The sequence below is a fragment of the Amphiura filiformis genome, chromosome 8 (assembly GCF_039555335.1).
Source record: "Amphiura filiformis chromosome 8, Afil_fr2py, whole genome shotgun sequence".
In the NCBI taxonomy this organism is placed as follows: domain Eukaryota; kingdom Metazoa; phylum Echinodermata; class Ophiuroidea; order Amphilepidida; family Amphiuridae; genus Amphiura; species Amphiura filiformis.
This window is the reverse complement of record NC_092635.1, coordinates 3016129-3041780: the sequence shown is the minus strand read 5'-3', so window position 1 is coordinate 3041780 and position 25652 is coordinate 3016129. Positions and strand designations below refer to the sequence as shown.

The window sequence follows — 25652 nt, the reverse complement described above, 5'->3', positions numbered from 1 at the left end:
TCACAACCACGCCCTGGCCTCTAGCCACGCCCAAACAAGCTCGACCTTACAAATCCATCTCGATTTTGACGCGTAACGTTGTCGTAAACTTTGTCGGCTATCCCTAGCGCCCTCGAGTTATGAGTTTCTTTAAAAGTTCGCAAACTTTGACCCCGGTGAACCAGGAAATCGGTGCGGGAAATTCGGGCATAGAGTGACTCACTCGAACTCTGGGTTCATTTCCCGACATATTTCCTTCTTTTCACTTTAATTTTGCAGAAGAGCTTCTGACGTTTCTTGTGTCAAACAATGTTTCTACAAATATGACGTGAAATTTGAGAGATCGAGCACTTGTCGGCTTTGATTGCAAGTATTTTTGTCGGGTGTTTATATCGTGTTGCTGTGCAGTACACTGCAGTTGAATATATTTTGTGTGTACACTGGTCACTGCCTGTACAGTTTCTTCAAGTTGTCAGTGCAGTGCATTTTACGGAATTCGGAAGTCACGTACTTAACTTGTATTATAAACACTGAGTGCAGGACGCCAGCTACTATAACTGCCTTCTGACATGACGTTTCTAGTATAGTTGAAACACTTTGCAGAGTCATGTGAAGTATGCATTTCATTGATTTGAAATAACTAGCATGATACATTGATAGCAACAGCCATGTAGCATTCAGCATGCTATGTCTGACATTTTAAAGAAAAGAAAAAAAATCATGACAAGGACAATTTTGTGAGTCACCTTTAATTAGAAAGGAAGTATTTGACACAAGTGAAATTGACTTGCGACTGGCGACTATCATTACAGAACAGGAAGAAATCAAAGATGGCGAATACAGACGTTCCACGGCAACCAGGTTGGGTTCAGCATGCATATCTAGCTAAAATTATTGTTTTTAACATTAATAATATTATAGCAACGTGTTGTGGTCTTTTAAAACACTGCCAAACTGTTAAAAAAAGACCCTTGAAAATTGACTGTGTCTGAGTTTCATGTCACTGGCCTTTTTATGTTGTGTCCGAAAATCATTTTACAGATAAAAAGACATTTTATAGGGGCTGTGCAATAATTATTAGCCGCGGTGGAAGGTAAAATGGGGGGTAAGAAATTTTGGTGATCCGAAAGGGGGGAAGCAATTTTGGCAAGCCGAGAGGGGGGGTGCAAGCGATTTTTGGCACACATTCATGGGTGCCTTTTAAATAAACATGATAAAATGCTCTTAAAACTAGGAAAACAGTACCGAAACGCTTATAATGTGCAAATTTTCCTGCTCGCGGGGCTCGCAACATGTATCTAAACCATTTACAGTTTGCAAATTGGGATCCAAAAAATTTGGCATACAAAGTGGGGGGAAGCAGGCTGAGTGGGGGGCAACAGATTTTTCGCAGGCCGTGAGGGGGGAGGGCAAGCGATTTTTGGTGAGCTGTTTGGAAATTTTACCCGGGGGCTCATAATTGTTAGGCCTGTTACCGATTGTCAAAAGTATCGATAGTCGGAAAATTCATAGACTTCCGACATGTTGGTACACTCAATGGTAGTATCGATACACAAACGATATGGCACATACTGTCTCCCAATTCCAAGCTGAGCCATCATGTCATCCCAAACCCCTCTAGGAGATCCCCCGAAAGAGTGTGAAGTTACTTTGCATGGTTGTTTTGTTATGTTGGGGGCCTATTCTGTTGTACTGTTACTCATAAACATTGAAGAAACATATTCTTAGTTCCATCTTGAAAATGTGTCATTATATCGTTACTGTATCGATATGTCGTATCTGCTTCCGATATTTCGACTTCAAAAAACTCTATCGATAACAGGCCTAATAACTATTGCACAGCCCCTTAGTTTGTCATTTTATTGAAAACTTGCATCTAGTCTCTTCGTAAACAATATGGCAAACAGCACATCTAGGTCATTATAATGCTAAATAAGCAGGAGCATATATTGACCTGTCAACCTTCTTTACCTTGTTGGTTGTAACAGTTTGGTTTAAAAAATGGTGGGGGTCATTTACATGTATTAAGTGCTTTAATAACAAATTGTATTCTTTGCTGGTTAGCAATCACCATGTGTTTAATTGAGGATCATTACCAAGTTAAAAATAAAATGAGCACAAAGGATCTTAGGACAATTGCATGGAGTTGTTTAAATAATAATTTGTCTGAATAAGCACTGGCAACTTTACACTTCAGGATTCGTGGTGGATGGTCACACATATTGGGGGGGGGGTTGATTCCCGGGGGTTGATTTTGCATTTTTAGTGGAGAGTCACAAATTTGTGTGCATTTTTTGTTTTTGACCTCAAATTGTATATTTCTAGAAGGCCCACAGAATTAAAGAACGAGAACCTGAGGACTCCCTATACCGCCGTGTACAATAGCGCTGTCAGCTATGGGGAGAAAATTAAGGGTATTTGGGTCCTTGCTGACGTTGCGCGGAGAAAAATGAAACAATTCTGCGTCTCATCTGAAGCATCTTGGTATCGCGTCATTCGCATGCAGGTCGGCGAGGTCACATCAAATGCGTCTCTCAATTCCACCCATCATCCATGTCGCACTTGCTTGCCAACAATTGCCTCAAACACATTTCTGAAGGAAAACGAACCCTCCCCCCAATTCAGACCTGAAACAAGGTGAAAAATGCTGAAAAGCAGCGTAATATTGGGGTAAAATGGCTCAAATTGGGCTAAAAATTAAAGAAAACAAATAAATTTCAGGAATGAAAAAGAGGAAATCAGCTGAAAAGAGGAACAGTTTCAGGTCTGCCAATTTTGCTCCATGCCTGTATCAAGGTAACGGTTGATTTCTGGTTCTCCTTCTCTGTTTATGTGAGCAGGCCTATCTTAGCCAATTCAGCTGTACTCAGAGACTACAAATGTGAGGTGATAAGCATAGGAAACCTAAAGGTCACACAACTCATACATGCAAGTGACCATTCTTATCAACCCTATACTAGGTCTAGATTATTCATTACTGTTGGTAAACATGGAATCAATGATTTGTTTGTTGTCATTGTGAAGAGATACAAAATGTACAGGGTGTCCTGAAAGAACTATTTTGTTAGAAACATTCATTTTGGGGTATTATAGGAGTCTATACATTTATTTTGTGGTATTTTAATAGAAAAATTCTGGTTTTGAAAAATGTCCAAATCTTGGGAAGAAGGTCCACCTTTCTCAAAATTTCCCCCCTCCTAGGAAAAAAGGTCCATTTTTTCAAAATTTGCACCCCCTCAAATAAAATCCTGCATACAGGCCTGAGTATAAAGAGTTTTCAATTTCACAGATTCACAAAGATGACGAATCGGTTACGGTTCGCTATCTCTAAGGTTCGCTATCTCTAAGGTTCGCTATCTCTAAGGTTCGTTATCACTAATTACGAAAAAGGTCCGCTATCTCTAAGGTTCAAGTTATCACTAATTTCGATTAGGGTTCGCTATACCTAAGGTTCGTTATCACTAATTTTAAATAAGGTCCGCTATCTCTAATTTTAAAAAGGTCCGCTATCACTAATTTATTGAAGGTTCGCTATCTCTAAGGTTCGCTATCACTAATTTAAAATAAGGTCCGCTATCTCTAATTTTAACAATCCCGGTATCCCTAAGGTTCGCTATCTCTAATTTTAAATAAGGTCCGCTATCTCTAAGGTTCGCTATCTCTAAGGTTCGCTATCTCTAAGGTTCGCTATCACTAATTTTAAATAAGGTTCGCTATCTCTAATTTCAAACATGGTTCGCTATCTCTAATTTATAATAAGGTTCGCTATCTCTAATTTTAAATAAGGTTCGCTATATCTAATTTTAAATAAGGTTCGCTATCTCTAATTTTAAATAAGGTTCGCTATCTCTAAATTTAAATAAGGTTCGCTATCATTAATTTCAAATAAGGTTCGTTGTCTCTAATTCCAAATAGGGTTCGCTATCTCTAATTTTATATAAAGCCCGCTTCATATCTGTAATTGAAAATAAAATTCGCTATTTTTTAAAAAAGCCCGCTATATCTCTAATTAAAAATAAGGCCCGCTATAAGGCCCATCTAATTTAAAATAGGACCCGTTATTTCTAAATTACTGTAAGGTTCGCTATGATCAGTAATTTTATTTTAATAAACATGATAAAGTTTGTAAGATCGCTAGTACGTATACTGGCCCGGTCCGAACAACCCAGAAAGAGATTTGAATCAGTTCACCGTAGCGTACCAGTATAGGCCTACAATTGATAGCCGATCGCGTTGCGCTCAGGTGTTGGGGACAGTAGCGTAGCAAGCGGGGGGCAGGGGGCAGACTGCCCCCCTGACAAAAAATGAAAGAAAAAAGTGCACCCGGGCTCAGTTGTGCCGAGGGGTTACATATATGTAAGTTACGTAATTTTAGGGTGGAACATGTAGGAGGAGAAGCATTTTAAAGTTTGTTGCCAGAAGAAGAAAGAAAGAAGAATCGGATAGCAAAACAGTACCTAGCTCGGGAAAAAACCCCAGCTAGGTAAGAATATAAATACTGTAAAAGTCAATATTTTCGCGATTTTGAAGATTTTGTAAATTGTGCAAGAATTAAATTTCACGGTTTTGATATTGATACAATAGAAACCTAATGCAAAAGGTTATTTTGGCGAGTTTTTAGTTTCATGATTTTATGTCCACTCATGCGAAATTCACGAAAATAAAACCTCGCTAAATTTCTACTTTTACAGTATACTGAAAAAGCATTAAATAAAGATATAAATTACAGATGACAGATGGAGCAGAAACTGTAAATATGGCCATCACTGATTATATCTTGTCTCAAATGTGTTATATCAGGCTCAAAATCTCAAGTATTCGCCGGGCCAGCATTGTTGGAAGTTTACTGGCCCGACGCAAAATCCACTGGCCCCGGGCCACCGCTTAAATCTGTCCGTGTTGCAAATGTGATGAATGACTATTTGAAATTAAATTTTTAATATAAATTCAACTTTGATTATTAGTAATAATTTGTAACACTCTTAACATTGGTATAGATAGAGCAAACTAGAAACCTATATGAATTATTTTTAAAAAAAACTTAATTTTTATGCAATTTACTCAAAATTGAAGGGCAAAACTTGTGTTTAAATGACAAAAATAAAATAGTTAAAACAGCTAACAATAACATTGAAAAGTCTCTTTGTAATTTAAACACCAATAAACATTGTTTTATATATTTTTAAACCCTTCTTTACTCATATTAAAAGGTTTCTAGCTTCTTCCAAAATCGGGCTGTTATTAAATTGAAATGAATGTAGGCCTATTCCCGGCAAACGAACGATTAGCTTAAAACGTGGTGGCGTCCATGCACGCTTGTGGATGTCCGTCCTCATTTTTTTCACGTGCATTTTGAAATAGATAAAGACACGAAAACGCATGGAATTGCTCCTTAAAGGGTACATACCACCCCATTTTTAGGCCATACGTCGAGTTACTTCCATCTTTAAATATATCATTGACAGGCCCCAAATTGTGAAGTGTATAAAAAGTCCCAAAATTTCAGAATTTGCGAGCGTAGCAAGCAAAAAAATCAGGTGTTTTACGCTTTTTTGGACAAAAAAGGTCCAAATTTTGTCCACTTTTCACAAAATTGCCCCCCCCCCCTTGGAAAAAGGTCCACTTTTTCAAAATCAGCCCCCAAATGAAATCCTGCGTGCGGGCCTGAACATTGATATCATCAAAATCAGAACAGGGGGTCATGATGCAGTCATGTCTACAGTAGAATTCATTTCGACCTTTGCAGGACTTAACCCCATTAAAAGCTATTAAACCAAGATAACACTCATTGAAACAGCTCAACTGATTAAATCGGATCTTCTCTGGCTGTGCACATGTGACTGTTTTCATGTGCGATATCGCAATAAAGTTTGTATTGTAGCTTCAGTTGGGTAACCGATTATAAAGGAAACGAAAGGAAACAATGGTATGTGTACTATTGTTCACGAAAATGAGACAATGGCGTGCTTTTTGTAAACCAGCATTCTTGAAAATGAGCAACATAATGATTGTTGACTTAACACGGTTTGGAAATAATTTCTTCATATTTTTGGTGTTATCTGTCGTTTACATATCCTTCCTAAAACACAAAAGTACGACCCTCTCCAAACACCTAAATTAGCTAAAAATTTAGGACATGTTACAAAACTATATTGTCTAGAATTTTAGAAGAGTACTTTTAATATTGGCCGGTTATTTTTCACACAGCGACGTTAACTAGGCAATGTACTATTACCTATAACATTAACTAAAACACCAAAGTACGAATATTTCAAAACAAATAAATTAGATAAAAAAATAAGAAATGTTAAAAAACTATATTTTCTAGAACTTTAGAAGAGTACTTTTAATATTGGCCGGTTATTTTTCACACAGCGACGTTAACTGGTCATATCCCCATACTTTTAACGGAGGGCTATTTGTAGAGGTCACGCTCAATGGGAAAGAGCACTGTGTATTGTGTATAGGAAAACGGACAGTAACTGCAGTATGTCCTTTATGCAATTTATATCTTCCAAACAACATGTGATGGAAAGGAAAACAAGGATTTTCCCAACAAAAGGGGTCACTTTGGGGTCAGTATCATTTGGAACATCCTACCATAAAGCAGTTACATCAATAACACAGTTCGGCAGCTTTACCAGCCATCCGAAGACCGCAGCCTCCTGCTTCCATCAACGGGTGGTAACTCCCACATCAAGTTTATAGCAGCAGGCCATGAAAATATGCATGACAAAATCAAATAATCTATTGACTACTTTATCTTGTAATTGCATTTTAGTGTCTTTAAGGGATCTAAAATGAGCGTTTATTGTGTTTCGACAGTATTCTTTGTGGGACATGAGAGCACCTCGGATTATGACAAATTATAAAAATTTGATATTTTTTATATTTTTGTTATATAACAGTCCTCGAAGTAATTATATAAATCTAATGATATATTCTTAAAGTGTATGTAGCAGGGAGGAAAAGCCGACGGTCAATTGAAAATTTTGACCTTTCATATTGAAGATATGGATTTTTTCCCAAAAAGACCTAATTTTTTTTGGTGTTTTGGGAAAAAAAAATCCATATCTTCAATACTGAAAGGTCAAAATTTTCAATTGATCGTCGGCTTTTCATCCCACCTACATACACTTTAAGTATAAATCATCAGATTTATAAAGTTTGCTTCAAGTACTGTTAAATATCAAAAATATCAATTTTTAATGATTTGCCATAAAATGTGTATTAAATTGCTAATTTCAAAAAATCAAAATTATTTGATATCAGAAGGACATTCTTCGATTCAGAATGCAATTGATATGTCTGATGTGCTCTGATGTCCCAAAATAAATACTGTCCAAACGTTCATACCCCAGCCCTTAAGAAACGGCTTTTTTTTTTAGAGTTCGTGTACTTTATGTGTATATTTTCACCCGTATAAACTATTTAACTCGAGGGCGCTTTTCCCGCTTTATTTAAAATCATTTTTAAGTCAGAGACAGTGGGCTAATTTAAATTAGAAAGAGCGAACCTTATTGAAAATTAGAGATGTATAGTGGGCTTTATTTAAAATTAGGAATAGCGGGCGCTATTTAAAATTAGAGATAGCGGACCTTATTTGAAATTAGAGATAGCGGACCTTATTTGAAATTAGAGATAGCGGACCTTATTTAAAATTAGAGATAGCGGACCTTATTTGAAATTAGAGATAGCGGACCTTTTTAAAATTAGAGATAGCGGACCTTTTTTAACATTAGAGATAGCGGACCTTTTTTAAAATTAGAGATAGCGGACCTCATTTAAAATTAGTGATAACGAACATTAGGTATAGCGAACCCTAATCGAAATTAGTGATAACGAACCTTAGAGATAGCGTAACCTTAATTAATTAGGGATAGCGTAACCTTAAACAAAATTAGTGATAGCGAACCTTAGGTATAGCGGACCTTTATTGGCATTAGTGATAACGAACCTTAGAGATAGCGAACCTTCAATAAATTAGTGATAGCGGACCTTATTCAAAATTAGTGATAGCGAACCTTATTTTAAATTAGTGATAGCGAACCTTATTTAAAATTAGTGATATCGAACCTTAGAACTAGCGAACCTTATTCTAAATTAGTGATATCGAACCTTAGAAGTAGCGGACCTTTTTTTTAGGTATAGCGAACCTTTTCTCTATTAGAGATAGCGGATTCTGTCTCCATAGACTTTACACGTTAGTGATAGCGAACCTTAGAGATAGCGAACCTTAGAGATAGCGGACCTTAGAGATAGCGGGATGTCACCGACGAATCAGCCTATATTTTGTTGTGGGAGGGGGCACATTTTAGCCACTAAGCCACCCCAGTTGTTTATTGGTATCGTACTGCTGCTAATCCAGCAAACACAAACATTATAAACAGCTTTATATAAATATGTTTTGGTTTTGGTCCTAATATTTTAGGTACATGTATTAGTTTCGGAAAACACATTTTAAAAACGTTTGACATGAAAAAACACAACAACGACATTTAAAAAAATTAATTGTGTTGTCAAAATGTTATTGTAAAATATCTGTGGGCTGATGGAGCAGGTTGCCAAACAGCCTGTTTCTACTGAGCAAACGGTTGCGGGTGAATGCGAGTGAATTCGGGTTGATGCGAGGGAATACGCGGTAACGGCCCCAGTAGAAACAGTACGGGTGAAGGTGAGTGCGCGGTGATGCGAGTGAATCTGTCAATCACCTTTTGAGGTGGTTAATAGCGGGGAATACGAGGTAACGTTTGCAGTGGAAACAGATCGGGTGACGATTTGCGAGTGATACCGGAAGTCTCGTACGCGAAATGTCATACCAGATCGAATATTTCGCGCGGAGTTCATGTGGTTTGTGTGGTTCATTCTCACGATCTGACACCGATAATATATTATTAAATTGCTATAATTTCATCTGGCTATAATTGCTATGTTTTCTACTTGACCGTGGTAGCTCCTAAATCATGTCTGAAAAGGAAAAGGGGTCTGATACAGCGTCCATTATTTGGTCGAACGATATGGTTGCGTTTCTAATTTTATCAGTGGCAAGACATGGTCGTGAGGAAGGTTTTAGATGGGAAGACTAGACGCAATGCTGATGCTCATAAAAAGATGACGGAAGCTGTAATGCAACAATTCAGCCCAGAAGCCACCATGCAGCAACTGCAAAAATCCCTAAAGAACAACATGAAATATCTCCGCGAGTGACCTGAATCTGACCCTAAGGTCACGAAAAGTTTTTTGAGACTTCCGCCTTCCCTCGTATTAACGTGCGTAGAGAATCGTTACCCTGCATTTTCAGCCCAGTAGAAACGACCCGGTGAATGCGAGAGGATTGAAATGCGGGTGAAGGTGAATTCGCGGTAATGCGAGGTGCTCAGTATAAACACGCTAAAAGACTACTCAGCGACTTCTGGTTGGCACCAAGGACTTTCATGTACGGAACAGGATATTCTTAGAACCAAATTTGTGATTCCCTGCATGGGTCAGGCTTTTTCAAGAGGTATTTATTTAAAAAAAATCCTCTTTGTGCCGATGATAGCCATTTTAAAGTCCGTAACCTGATCGACAGCATTACCCCCCCCATTTTCCTCATTGTTGATGAGGTTTTGGTATCATTTAATTAATCTATCATTTTTTGTCATTACCATCCTGAAATTTGAAGCTCCAAATCAATGTATTTCCAGAGAAATCGTGACAAAACAGGCAAATTGGGGTTGCCAAATTTTATACGCCCAGGATTTCTAGATAGGCCAAACAAAATAGTGAATTCAAGATGTTTCACTCAGATACCTGCGATACCAGTTTGTCCAGATCAAATAGATCAAAATATATAGAGGGTGCTATCATGATATACACTTAAAACAAATATAATTAAGAAATACATACATGGCAAAATATATAACAATCATGACCGGCATTTTGTCCAGATTTTGTCCTGGGTTTTTGTTCCTCCTTGTATTCTTGCATTGCTTACATTTTGTATTTTGCATTCCTGAATAAAGGTTGATATAACACAACACGAGGAACATGAAAAATATATAAGAACCCCCACTATAAAGAAAAATCATTCTTTCATTTAAAAAAACATAAAATAAAATAAAAATGTGAAATGTGAAATGTACATGATATACACTGGCAAAATTGAAAAGAAAACTGCAGGGGTGAATTTGATAAAAAGCATGAGGTATTTTGTCAAGAATGATATTTTAGCGTAGTGGCATGGCAAAACATCAGGACATGAAAGGGAATATGGCACTGTGGCACAACTGGACCAAAATACAATGCACACATACCGGTACCACTCTTATTGGATTGCTAATTATTCAAATTTACACTGAAAATGATCTTGTTTTCTCGCATAAATGCATATAAAGGGGACGGTATTTGAAATTGTATGCAAGTTTGAAGACAATCCATATCCTTAATCAATGAGGTTACCCTCCTTTAAAAACGTAAACCATCACATTATTTAGATTTTTGTGTGACAAATCCAATAAAATATACTCACTGACTTGAGCTTCGCCATCCAGGCTGATGGCTTGATCACAAGTGATCTGGTCCACTGCATTTCCCGCGGTGTTTGGATGCACTCTCACTCCTCGGGATCAAAGTTTGTTTTAGCAGTGATGAAAACCATCACAGGTAATACAGCTCTAGATGTAGCACAGTTTTCGTACTGATTGCAATGGAAATTTAAGAATGGAATACCATTGAAATAGCTAGAAAGTCACTGATTATGGATCTCTATACTGTGGATGTTACAATTATGAGGTTAACTATTAAGACCAGTATTTCATGAATATGAACGAAAAAATGTAATTTTAACAATTTCATGTTTTGTTTGGTGGTTTTTATTAAGCTTTTTAAAGAAAACATGTCAAAATTAGACCACAAACAACCACAAAGATTGCCTTTAAAATACACTATAAGGGATAAAATCAGATGAAAGTTTATTGCCAATAGATTATTGGGCATGTAGAATAAAATCATGTCATCAAAATATAACTTTAGGGCCTGGTCTTAAAAAAACATTGAAAGTGTTGTATGTTTGTCCCTCATCCAGTTATCATGACATGAGGAGGCCATAATCTCAGCTACAACATGGTGTATTTTGTTATGGTAGGCCTAGTTCTTCCAGATTTGTCACAAAATGTGCCAGAACAGCTCTACTATATGACCCCCTCCCTCTTAACTTGAATAATAGTTCAAATGTTATATGCAGCAAGATTTTAAAACTGTTTTTGAATGTTATTAAAATGTTACCTTTTATATACCCCCTTATACCTATACCCTTATGTTTTCTGTAAACTTGTGTTTGCTGGGTTATTAGAAATTCTAAAATTAGTGAGTGTGCAAAGTTCACTTGCAACATATTATAACTACTAGGCGGTTACCCGTATTTCACGGTTCTCGGCTGTCATGGTTATTGGCTTTTGTAGATCTCAAAATCAGGGTGTGTCCTTTGGCTGGGATCACTGTCCTCACAGATGAGGTCAATTGCAGCTTTTTGCAATTTGACCTACCCACCCACCCACCCACCCACCAAGTTTCATGAGCAATTTGAAATTGTTATGTTTTTTGACCTATGACCTCTTAACCGTAGGTCTGACAAAAAGGTCGCAGTGGAAACTTTTGTTTGTTAGTCCAAGGTCCACCCACCCACCAAGTTTGAGCTCTATAGGGGCAATTTGAAGTTTTTACCATTCTTGACCTATGACCTCTTAACCGTAGGTCTGACTGAAAAAGGTCACCGTGGAAACTTTTATTTGTTAGTGCAAGGTCCACCCACCCACCAAGTTTGAGCTTCATAGGGGCAATTTGAAATTGTTACCTTTTTTGACCTATGACCTCTTAACCGAAGGTCTGACGAAAAGGTTACCGTGGAAACTTTTATTTGTTTGTCCAAGGTCCACCCACCCACCAAGTTTGAGCTCTATAGGAGCAATTTGAAATGTTTACCTTTCTTGACCTTTGACCTATTAACCGTGAGGTCTGACTTTAAAAGGTCACCGTGGAAACTTTTGTTTGAGAGTCCAAGGTGAACACATTGGCATGGCTAGATTTGCCATTTAAAGTGTTTGAAATTAGACTTCAATTGAACTTGACCCCGCCTTGACCTTTGACCTTAAAAAATATAAACTCGTTCTTCCTCATACCAAGCTGCACCCACCCACCAAGTTTGAGGAACGCACACCCCAGTCTCCGAGAAAAGAGGCGGACAGACAAACAGACAGACAAACACACAAACACACAAACAGATTCTGGTGAATTATAGTAGGACAGGTCCACCCACCCACCAAGTTTGAGCTCTATAGGAGCAATTTGAAATGTTTACCTTTCTTGACCTTTGACCTATTAACCGTAGGTCTGACGAAAAGGTCACCGTGGAAACTTTTGTTTGAGAGTCCAAGGTGAACACATTGGCATGGCTAGATTTGCCATTTAAAGTGTTTGAAATTAGACTTCAATTGAACTTGACCCCGGCCTTGACCTTTGACCTTAAAAAATATAAACTCGTTCTTCCTCATACCAAGCTGCACCCACCCACCAAGTTTGAGGAACGCGCACCCCAGTCTCCGAGAAAAGAGGCGGACAGACAAACAGACAGACAAACACACAAACACACAAACAGATTCTGGTGAATTATAGTAGGATGTCTGAGAGGACAAACCAGCTGGAAATACATTGTTTTTACCCCCCCCCCCCCACTTCACAAAAGATAATGTCCGCTTGTTAACTTGGTAAAATGTACCCCAGGTCCAAATTGGAAAGAAATATTTATTAGGAACCATTTTTTTGATGTCAAACTGTTCAAAATTGTCCTCTAAAGTAAATTTTTAAACTGTTCAAAATAGTCCCCCAAAGTAACTTTTTAGAGGTTTATAATGCATTTAAGAAATATTTGGAAAAATCCTGCCCCCTGCAGAAATCCTGGCTGTGGGACTCAGTGTAACTCCTTGCAAATTTGAATAGGAAGAACTGCCCAACTTATACAATGAAAGGGGCAAAAGCTTGCATATATGATTGATAACCATAATTGCCCTGAACAACTCTTTAAAATTGTAACAATTGTAACATGTTCCTTATTAGACTTCTGCCCTCATTCCTCAACTGTCTGGTTTGACGACTGAGAAACTGTGTGGGAAAAAAGTCACAGACTTGCAACCAGACAGTGGCGTAGCCAGCACTTTTTCAGAGTGGGGGGGGGGGGCAAGAGGGGGGGCAAGACTTTTCACAGGGGGGCAGCAGCTGCCCCTTGTCCCCCTTGCTACGCCTCTGCAACCACACTGCAAAAAGCGTGTTTAGGAATTAAACACTTTTCTTGCACCACATTCTAAACATGCTTGATTCCTAAACCCTATAGTGGCAGCCAGCCCTGATATATAGCTACTAACCGCTCCATCTCGGGGCACTTGACGTGATGGGGTGTGCAGACAGCGCACTGCAAAAAGTGTGTTTAGGAATTAAACACTTTTCTAAACACTATCTTGCACCATGTTTTTAAACATGTTTAAATGCTACACATGTTTAGGAATTTGATGGGTATGTGTTTAGGAATTTAACACATGATGTTTTGGAGTTTGACATTGGTTTTTAGGAATAAAACACTTTTCTTGCACCACATTTCTAAGCATGTTGATTCCTAAACACCAATGTCTAAACACATTTCTAAACATGTTTGATTCCTAAACACCAATGTCAAATTTCCTAAACACAGACCATCAAATTCCTAAAAATGTGTAGCATTTAAACATGTTTAAAAACATGGTGCAAGATGTTTAGAAAAGTGTTTAATTCCTAAACACACTTTTTGCAGTGCAGATTCTGGTTGCACTAGTAAAACTGCAGTTGTGTCCAAATTGACCTTTTGAAGGAGTTTGTTGTTTTTAGATTAACTTCAGAGCGATATCTTGTCACAATGGCGCGATACATGGGCACCGCTAGTCGGTCGGTCGTGCTAAGGCGCACAAAGTGCACAACCAAAGTGGTGTTAGAATATGTTCATATGTAAGTCTGACATGATATGAACTGTAGTCGTCACTACAAAGCATAATACAAGTACATGCGCAGTGTAGACTACAAAAGGGGTTAGTCTAGGTCCTTTAAAAATCCATAACCCACTTGTATCATCACGTGGTACATTCTTAGCGAAGGTAGCGACAATGACTGTTAAATGAGTCTGATGTCGCTCCAGATCAAAATTCATTTATCAAATTCATTACATGAGCCATTCTCACAGTTTTATTTTGCTGAAAACCTATCATAATTAGACTTATGATATTAGAGATATGGCCATTTTAATGTTGCCCAGAAGAACAAAATTACAAAGGAATATGAATACTATTATTGGCTTTATCTTAAAATCAGTATTCCCGACATCCGACGCATTTTGCTTGATCACATCATTCTATACTAGTCATGGGACTGGTAATTCCTGCTGTTCAGTTTTGATATTGTGATATATGAAAGCCAAAATTTAGTCATTGCAGATAAATATTGATTAATTGAAGAACAGTTCCTCTTTCAGACCCTAGTCAGCTCAAATAAATAATTGTAACACTAAACACCAAACATTTGTACTGGAGGATTAGGGCCTGCATGTATGTGATATAAACTCTTCCTTTATCAGCGTGAAACATTAATATTGTGTAATTGAGGAAAGACAAAATGAAGCCTGTATGAAGCTGAGGTAGGATAATATAATTATTTGTGCATTTGTTTAATGAATAGGGATAAATACTTTGTGAAGCAGATGCTTGTTCCTTCAACTGAATGTTTTAAATCTAACCAATTTGACTACAGTTCAACCTCTTATTCAGCCACGATGGGACCAAGCATTGTCCGGATAAGTGAAATATCCAGATAAGTGAATTACATGTAATTCTGCATTGACTGTTCCAAGTACTGAAATTGTGACAACAAAAGATTGTTTTCACATGGGGTAATAACACTAAAAGATGGCTTTTTTGAGTGCTTTATGCAACATAGATATGTCATTCTAAGCATTCAGAGCATGGACTTACATTGTTTTGTAAGCTGTTAAATATCAAAAACATGTTTTTCTGTGAAGATTTCAGAGCTGGATAACAGAGAGATCCATATCAAAGAGGTCCGAAAAAGAAAGGTTGGACTGTATATGAAATGTACAAAATGTACCAGGAATTGAAGGAAGTTGTGTTTCATACTAGTCCTGTCCACACGTTAGGGCTATTTGCTCGAAAGCACTACATTGCTCGAGCACAGACTCAGGGAAATCTGCAGTCTGAACGCTTTCGAGGATTCCAGTCCTTGAGTTTTTCCCCAAATTTATCCCCAAATTAATCCCCTAGAAATTTAGGGGATTTCAACAGTTCCCCGAGTGGTGCTCGAGCTCTATTACCGTTTGAACACAACATTTTGCGATTCTCGAGCACGGAGCTTGTCACAGCTTGACCCGTGCATGGTGGTGGAGTGCCATTGCTAGTCGGTACATTAAATATTGCAATTGTCACTCATTCTGCCTCTTCTTTCTCAACAACTCTCTTCTCCCAATCATATGTCAAATTCTCAACGGTATCGATGCCAAATCTAGAATATCATCACCACTTTCCATCACTGAATTTAAGTACAAACAAGAGCAAAATGCTCTTCGCAGATTGTGACATCGCAATCGCGGTTTGTTTCCACAAAATCATGTGTTTATTTGCAATATTGCAATTAAAATTGGCTTTTTGCAGGGATTTTAGAGTGGTCGTGAATGAGGTATTAAAAAAATGACCATCATGCTCAGAGCTAGCCTTTGATTCCATTATTCACTGTAACACAATTTGAGAAAAAATGTCTTTTAACAGTTTGAATGAATAGCTTTAATTAACAATGATCATACTTCCTTGATTAAAGTTCAGTATTTTCCTTGTCAACAAATAAATAACATCGCAACTAAAATGCAAATATTGGCAGTGTACCAGATAATTATCATCAATATCTGTCCATGCTTTGGTTTGTTGTTTAAAACTAATTTGGAGTAGTAATTTTTCACAGTTGTTACATAACTATACTTTGTGAAGCAATAAATGTTCACATTGTGTATTTAATATTATAACCTTTTGTAGTTATTATTTGGATTCAGTCCTTCATATAAGTTTTTGTCCAGTTTATTTCAGCTAGCATGGAACCTTGATCAAAATATGTGAATTATTTCATAGATTATGATAATCTGTGATTATTTGCACACTCAAAAAATGTGTTCATTCTTCTACAGTCTGACAGTCAAAGGGGAAATCCCAAAGCCAGACAGGGTTGCCAACTCATTTTCAGGCACCTTGTTAGCCCAATTGGGCTTCTTTTGAATGGCTGCAACATGCCATAAAATAAACCAAGCTGCCAGGGCCAAGCTGTGGGCGTGTGGCAATTAAATAAATGTGCAAATTTCAAGGTTATTTGGTTATTGCACAGATCCTGGACATATCTGTGGTTATTCTTAGGATTTGTAAAAAGCTGTAACTAGCCTTTTGAAAGTTTTTTCATGACCACTTTGCTAAAGATTTATAAGCAATATTAATTTGTCATTATTGTCATTCATTACCGAATATATATATTCCATTCACTGTTTTAATGTAAATTTAATATGCGATCAACAAGTACGCTGGCTTACTCGCGATGATATTGCATGCTTGATTGCGCGCAAGAAACAATATGCAAACACAGGTTAGTTATGTGTGAGATTGGGACAATTATGCACTTTGCAGGCAGAGTGGATGTTCAAAAGGAACAACATGAACTGGTTTCAGTAAGTGTCCAATTATTTAGGATTTTTGACCTCTGACCCTTTTCGTAGCTGAAAATGGGCTAGTTTAAACTGTCACTGCTCATTATTTGGTTAGAACAAAAGTGGCAACCCTACAACCAGGTAGCCAAAATAGATCAGCTTCATGGTTTAACGAACACTATCAATTGTTATCAGTTTCAGGTGTTTTTGATAAGGTGGTTTGTGTACATTTGCAGGAAACATTGGGACATTTTGAAACTTTATCTTCATTTTGTTTTACTGAACCTTTTCAGAACTTGAAATGAACACAGTGATGAATGAATATTGTAATGACACATACATGAGGTTTGCATTTTGAACCCAAGGTGTGCTATTAAGTCATGCATTGTTGTCACATTCATGAAATCAGCTGCCTTCATACTATGGACCCAGGCCGTGGACATGAAATCATAGTATCTTACTCTGCCATGTCCTAATACTCTAAGAATTGCTGTGCTATTTGAGCCTCTGAGCATGTATATACTGAGCACCTCGCTTTACGGTGCCCCCACCTCATCCGTATTTTTAACCCTCTCACCCTCCTCGTGTCGTTTCTGTTGATAGTGGGGAGGGCAGAAGTCTGGAAAATGTTTTTTTTGTGACTTTCAAGGTCAGATATTGACTGCTCACGCTGTAACGTATTGTAATACTTTCAGTGTCACCCGCAAAATTGGTATCCGAACTGTTTCTACTGCGAAAATTACATCGTATTCACCACTTTTAACCACCTCAAAAAATGGTTGACAATTGACGGTGAGGTTCACTTGCATCACCTCCAATTCTCTTTCACCCGATCTGTGAATTCAAGTGAATGCAGGGTGATGCGAGGTAACGACTCCAGTAGAAACAGATCAGGTGAAGGTGAATGCAGGGTAATGCGAGTGAATCCATCAACTACCTTTTGAGGTGGTTAATACTAGGCTTGTTCAGACGATCACTTGTAACTACATTCAAATGTAAACTTGTATGTAGTGCCCGTCTAAACGCACTCGCATGTAGCTACATGCAAGGTACAAGTGACGATTTTACATGTAAGATATCTTACATGTAGCGAGTAACATTCAAATGTAAGGCCAGTGTGAACAAGACTTGCATGTTAGCTCGCTTGTAAGCATGACCTTGATGACCCAATCCTATTCTGATTGTGCATAATCATGGTATAATTTACCAGTGAAGGTCACTCTTACAAGTGAGTTGGCTTACAAGTAAGTCCCCTGTGGACACACACTCACTTGTAGCATAATTTAATTGCTGGCTCACTTGTAAGTAACATTCAAATGTAGGTTACCATCTAAACACACCTAATAGCTAATAGTGGTGAAATCTGACAGCATAAGCATTCAAATCTGACCTTGAAGGTCATGAAAAATATTTTCTGGACTTCCACCTTCCCCACTAAAATATAGTAAATACATGAGTAGTGAAATGTTAATTGTTATCCTGCATTTGCAGCCCAGTAGAAACGACCTGGTGAATGCAAGTGGATTGAAATGGGGGTGAAGGTGAATTCGCGGTAATGCGAGGTGCTGGATAAATTGATGTCATTGGTTTGGTGTGTGTCCTCACTTGTGAATGAAATATATATAAATGTAGGCCTATTGGGTTGATACACACAATATGAAAAAGGATTTTTATATCATGTGATCTTTTAGCTTGTGCATGGTGGAAAACTGATCAGGCTTAAAGTTCTTGATGAAAGTTTTTGCTTGTTGAAATTGTAACCAATTTAAAAGTTTGCAATTGTTTTCATAATAGGCCAACAGTAAGTTATTGAACCGAATACTCGTGAACCCACTCTGAGAGTTTACTGCACAAAGGATAGTACTGGTGCATGTCCTTACTAAAATGTTGCCAAAATCACATTTTTTCATATTTTAAACCCTGGGGCATTTAGATCTTTGACACCAACATACTTTAATACATCTTGGTGTAGATTATTCATCCAGTAGTTTAAAACATTAGTTTGTAAATTGAATCTAATACTGGAACTAATTTGCAACTCACTTTGCTACGTTGCGTCCGAAAACATCGGACTTCGTCAGGCATCTGATTGAAGATGTTGTGATGACGTCAGATGTTGTGACGCCAGACGGCGAGGAATGTCTCAGTAACGCCGGGTCCCATGCACGTGACAACTGGAAGCGGAGTCCCCTTTTCTGTTAATGGCGGGATCCTCCACTCTCTCCCATATGGATTCTCTGACTCCTCGCTCAAACCACTTCTCCTCCTTATCTAGAATAACCGCTTCCTCAGGATTGAAGAAATGTTCAGTTTTCTTGTTGCAGTGGTTGTAAACCGCCGACCTCCGGGCTCCGCACGCGCTCCCGCGCCGGCGCTCTTTCGATCGCGACCGTAGGGACTCGTACGAGAGGCCTACATAGGAGTCACCACAGTCCGGGGCAGCACAGGTAATGCCATAAACTAGATTGCACTGTTTATCTCTGGGGGGTTTATCCTTAACATGCACGAGCTTCCCCCGTAGGATGTTGGTAGGTTTGAAGCACGTAGTAATGCCGAGGATCCTGAGGAAGCGGTTATTCTAGATAAGGAGGAGAAGTGGTTTGAGCGAGGAGTCAGAGAATCCATATGGGAGAGAGTGGAGGATCCCGCCATTAACAGAAAAGGGGGACTCCGCTTCCAGTTGTCACGTGCATGGGACCCGGCGTTACGAGACATTCTCTCGCCGTCTGACGTCACAACATCTGACGCCATCACAACATCTTCAATCAGATGCCTGACGAAGTCCGATGTTTTCGGACGCAACGTAGCAAAGTGAGTTGCAAATTAGTTCCAGTATTAGATTCAATTTACAAACTAATACTTTAATACACATTTCAGCATTTATGCAACTGTAGAGTGTTCTGCAAAACTGATAACTTTCTCCAGGGGCGTAGCCAGCTTTCTTGGTCAGGGGGGGCAAAATACATTTTTGGGGGCACAGACGAAAAAAATTGCAGTTGCATCATACAATACATAGAGACTGTATGTCTTCGAGCTTCCCGAAAAGGGCCTTATTGGGATGATGTGCTCGCGTAGAGCGAAAAAAATGGTATTTTACACTATTTTCGCCCATTATCCGCTAAAAAGGGCTGTGTTATTTACAATGTGCGCACAAGTAGCTGGAAAAAATTTGTATTTGACACTATTTTGGCCCTGAATTTTGTTAGAAAAGGGGCTCCTTGCCCTTTTTCTTTTCCTTTGCCCTCTTGATTTTCTCTTTCATTTTTTGTCAGAGGGGCACTTTTTCTTTCATTTTTTTGTCAGGGGGGGCACTCTGCCCCACCTGCCCCCCCGCTGGCTACGCTACTGACTTTCTCTGTTTCTTTTTATTCCCACAATTACTGATAACTGATTGTTTGGGGAAATGGAAGCAAGAAACCACCATTAAAAAAGCATCCCTTTATGTCAATGCTTTATTGCAATTTTCCCAAGGACTCAAATTTATAGAAAAACAAACATGAGAGATATTCAGCCAATGTTAACTGCCTATTTGTCTATCAAGTGCATTTTTTTAGAGAATGTCATTGGCTTAAGAAGATTTTCAACAGGGGGGGGGGGCAGCTAAAAATTGAAAAGTTTTTTGGTGGGCAACCCTGGGGGGAGGGGTGCATGATGGGAGTTCGCCCCTCGGAGGCAGAAAATTTTGCAAAATATAGGTCACAAACACCCATTTTCCTTCTATTTTATCACAATTTTTAACTTCACCTGGGATTATTGGGGGGGGGGCTGAAAGGTATTCCAACCCTGCACCAACATTATTGAGGGGACTGAGCCCCCTCCCCCCCAGCCCCTAGTTCCTAAGCCTATGAATATGTTTGCGTAGAAGCAGTAGATGTGCAGATCTGCTAATTACTGCTCAATTTGGCACAATAATAGAACATTCCAGAAATGAAATGGCCTTTGGTCATTATAGGGTAAAGATAATTCACAACAGACCCCCTTTTCTTGCGGATCAGTCACAGGATGCTCCATTTCTGACAAGAATCTATATTAAATAATACTGGTAGTCCGTCTGTCTGTGAGTCTGTCTGTCCGCCCTTATTCTCTGAACAAACAGGTCGCATGCCCCTCAAACTCAGTGAGTAAGTGCGACTTGGTCCAACGCAGAGGAGGTTTGCATTTGTTACTAGTGGATTACTACCCCAGAGACCCCTTCCTGGGGTCTTTTCTCTTACTCATAACTCCCCATACTAGGTTGCCACGGCCAGTCTCTCTTATTGACAAAGTAACTAACATATATGCGCTTGGTTTGTATGAACAGAAAGCTTCAACAACAAAAAGTTCACAAATTTTGTGTTTAGGGACCGTTCACAAACACAAAAAAAATTTCGGGCCCCCTTTACAGACCTCAAAAATTTCAGGGTCCCCCTTTTTGACCTGAAAATTATGGGTCAACCCCATAGAAAAGCATATAAACATTTGTGGTCATTTTTTTTTCAGGCCCCCCCCCTTAGGAGGGTCAAAAATTTTCAGGGCCCCCCCTTTTTGCATCAGGCCCCCCTAACAAGTGTTTATGAATGGTCCCTTATGTGTTCTCATTTTTCCCCTCCTCTATTGTGCAACTATTAGTTTGTAACATTGAATTTGACAAAGATCACTTTCAAACCTAACAATTTTAAGCAATGTTTCAGGTCAACAAAAATTGGGTCACTATTAGAACAGGTTGATGTATTACATCATAAGCTTAATTTGATCATTTTTAATTGGGTTAGCCTATGGTTATTGTGCAATATGAAACATTTCCTCTATTTATAACATATGATATGTCCACACTGGAAGGAAACACTCTGAGCATAGACTGTTCTTTTTACAGTCTATGCTCAGAGGTAGCTCCGTGGATCAGAATCGTCAGGGGGGGTACTCAGTACAAATGACCATACGGGGACGTGCCGCAAATATGGGTAGCATTTTCAGCCTTTTGGTATATCAATGACCCCTTTTTCAAAGCCTATTTTGGTATATGAATGGATCCTTTTTTCCAAATTTTCTCAATTGTTTTGGAAAATAGCCCAATTTTTGCTTAATCTATCCAAAATTTGTATAAAAACTAAGACAATTTGGGTTAAATTCGGCCGAAAATTTTGACTTTTGGTATATCAATGGGTCCAAATTTCTTGAAAAATTGATATATTTATGGGTCCACTTTCAAATTCTCAGCGGCACGTCCCGACCAAAACCAAACTTGAGTACCCCCGGCGTCAGGGGTTTTGCCTGTGTGGATGCACTGTTTGAGATTCCAAAGGAATCTTAGGGGTTGACCCTTCTCAGACACCCAAGATATTTAGATTTTGTTGGAAAGTCAAGTTCACTTAGAGGAAACTTGGGAGGCTTGGTACCATGTGGACATGTTTGAGAGTTTCATTCAGAGGTTCACTGTATGATTGTGTATAGTGATTGGTCAATTCCTATTATATTCCTGGCTCAGGGGTGTCTGCTTGCAAACCCACTATATTGACACTACTTAAGTGACTTATAATTTCATTTCTACATTTTGAGGTTGAAACCATTGAATGTTTGTGCCCATGTGAACATGGCTAATGGTTGATGAATGAATAGTAATGAGTCCAGCTGTGTACAGGGTGCAACAAAATAAAGCAGCCAATCAAAAAGTTGTAGAATTTGTTGAGAAATCAATTTGTTATTGTCATCCTTATCTCTTATTTAATAACAGTGACAGAAAAAAAAGAGAGTAAATTTCTCATTTAATATTAAGTAGTGGCATCGGGGGCAGGGATTATTTGCCTCCAACTATTTCTTTGCCCACATTCTGTTTACCCCGATATTGCGTAATTTTATTAAAGTGTCCCCCCAAAAAAAAAAATTCCCTTTCCCCCACCAATTCCTGTAGAAAACTTCCAGGTGCCAGCTCTGTCAATTTTATGCCTGCACTTCAATTCACAAAAGGGACAAAAGATCTTAAACAACATCATCCCACCTTTTTCTCCTCAAAAATTAAGATTCTGGTATATTGAAAAGTTCATATTTTGGGCATTGACCCTGTGTACCTATATTCAAAGTTTATTAGAAAAATGCATTTCATAGCCAAAGGCTGAATTTATGCATTCTAAGAATACTGAAATGATATAGGCGTGTATATAAATACAATTTGACAATATTTTAACAAAACAATTTATTGTTATTTCTTTCAGATGCACCATTTGATCTTACCATCTTGTACATGGAGGATGCTAGGTCATGGTGTGAATACCTCTTTGACATCTTCCAACCATATGAAGTGTACCAGAACTCAGAAGAGATCACAAATTTCCCATCTCATGAAACCACCTTAAACAACATCAAAGAATCGCGTGTGGTCATTGTCATTGTATCACCAGTGTTCTTGGATCACATTGATCCGCTTCTCCATCAATACACCGATCAAGTTGTGGCGTTACTTTGTGGAGTGTCAGTAGACGATCTCAAATGTATTGAAACATCAATACCAAGCAGTAAGAACTGGAAGATTGTAGAAGCATTGTCAGGTCAACGGAACATCACCCAGGTTACACTGAAATTACTTGATGGTATGGACTCTGACACAGAAGAATTGGAAGAGGGTGGGGACTATATACCAATGACAGGACCAGAACCAGAAGAAACATACCTACCAATGGAAGGACGCATTAAACCTACTGATGATATATACCTACCGATGGTCGGTGGGAATATACAAGAACCTGAGGATGAATATACAACAATGGGTGATACAATGGCACCACTCGTAGAGGATGTTTACGAGCCCATGACAAGTAGAGTACCAGAGGACACTTATGAAATCATACCTAGTGGAAAAGGACCTCGAATGCCTCCTGGAATGAGAGCACATGAATTTGCACCAAAACGTCCAGCTTATATCAATGAACATATTAAATCAAGTAAGTATGTGCTATGTGTGTGTGTATTGATATGCTGCCATCTGGGTATAAAGCGCTGATTAAATTGCATTCACAGTGGCAACAGGACTGATCTATTCAAAGTTCAGGTAATTTTGAAGGCAAAATCTTGTATTATAAATGAATAACAATGGTACACCTTGCCTGTCCGAAACACTGTCAGTCCGAACCACTGTCAGTCTGAATTTTCAGGGATAGCACCCTAATCCTAACCCTAACCCTAACGCTAATCCTAAACCTAACCCCAACCCCAAAATTCGGACTGACAGTGGTTTGGACTGATCTATGATGATGGTGTTTCGGACTGATGGGGAGACCCTAATAACAATACAGGTATTGTTTTTGGCCTCTGTCATTCATCTAAGATATGATATCTTCTTTATTGGCAATAAAGCCTTTTGTATATTTTTGTATATCTAAAATAATGGTGGTATGTTATGCCAGTGTTTTATATGAGATGAGGCTACAAACAAAACCTTTATTTTCCAATTTCTTCATTTCTTTAGATACACAGTACAGTGAAGGCACCTTTATCACACCAAGCACAGTTAGGAGTGGGGTAAGTCAAGTGAAAGGTAGTTTGTTTTCTTTCGATTCACCTCAAGTTTGGTAGTGATGTCTGTACTTTTCACCAGTTTTTATACACTCTGCAGGATTGGGACAGCATCTGCAATTCACAACTTCATGAATAAATGTGATACATGCGATCCAATCATTTTTATTTATTTGCCAAAACGCAAATGCGGTACACGGTTACTAATATTCAAAAGTGAACCTCCATGCCATCAGTGTAAATATTTAGTAACCTCCACACGCGCCGTCTGTGATTTGCACCAAACAAACTGCACGCACTGGCAGCTGTATTTGGATTGCGCGCTAACATATTTACACAGATTGTGAGTTGCTCTTCTGTTATTGGTTGTCCTGTTTGTTTTAGCCTGTTTCGATCTTGTTTGTGTCATTCTTTATAGTTATAATTAATTCTCAAATTTTATTCTTGAAATAAATTTTGCTATGTCAAATATGAAATAAAGTGTGCTATATCAAATCTAACCCTAACTATAACTTTAAACCTAACCCTAACTTAGCTAGCCTTATCTCATATTCGACATAGCAAACCTTATTTCATTTCATAATTGATACAGCAAACCTTATTTTCAACATAGCAAACCTTCATCATAGCGAGCAAACATCAAAAAAATACCGGGGTGTATTAATTGTGTATATTGCACAGTCGCACTCTTCACGTACTACGCACAATGCTTTCAGATCGACGCATTCATTTTTCTTGCGGGTTGACACATTTATATTTGCTGACATTTTCAACATTTTTAGTGACAATTTTGTTATAAAAATAGCAAAAATCACAGGATTTTTTCTTGTGTATGAAATAGGTTAACAAATGTGTATCACTTGTTGCTCAAGAAATTGTACAAAGTAATGTTCTTGTGAAGTTGTGCTTAGATGTTGATGCATCTAATGCACTCCCCTTGTGGGGCTTGTGCATTAGATGCATCAACATCTCAGTCTCATCTCAGTATATTGTACAATTTCACTCCCAACAAGTGATATGCATTTATTAAGTTATAAATATTGATTTCTGATCAGTGAGGTAACAAGCCCGGGATAGAGCATTTTCTGTTGCATTGGGAAAAGTGCTCTACTTCATTTGTCAAAATATAACTTCAGCTTTCCTTCAAATTTTGCCTGCTTTCTTAACTGTCATTCATAACCTCATTAATAAACGCGATGCTTACGATCCAATCATATTTTATTATTTGTGAAAACGCTTGAACGCAAAATCGAGGTCATTAATATCTCACAATTGACCGCAAAATGCGTAATTGTTCCAATGTCGCACACAATTGACTTCTGCGTGCGCCGTATGTGCGTCCAACGAACTGCGTGCGAGCTGGCTGCCGTATTTGGATTACGCGATACCATATTTGTACAGATTCTGATACGCACTTTTGTTATTGGTCGTTTTGTTT

The 25652-nt window shown here is 38.3% G+C and overlaps 1 protein-coding gene across 8 annotated transcripts in view; it reads left to right on the top strand.

Moving 5' to 3' along the window:
* The first annotated feature begins 182 nt into the window (after window positions 1-182).
* LOC140158507 (uncharacterized) overlaps window positions 183-25652 on the top strand; it is a 111693-nt gene continuing 86223 nt past the window's right edge. For all 8 annotated transcript variants that reach the window (XM_072181615.1, XM_072181614.1, XM_072181612.1 and 5 more), the window contains exons 1-3: window positions 183-840; window positions 22918-23643; window positions 24168-24220. In XM_072181615.1, the coding sequence (XP_072037716.1) occupies window positions 810-840; window positions 22918-23643; window positions 24168-24220 (810 nt within the window). In that variant the 5' untranslated portion in view covers window positions 183-809. The remainder of the gene's footprint in view (window positions 841-22917; window positions 23644-24167; window positions 24221-25652) is intronic.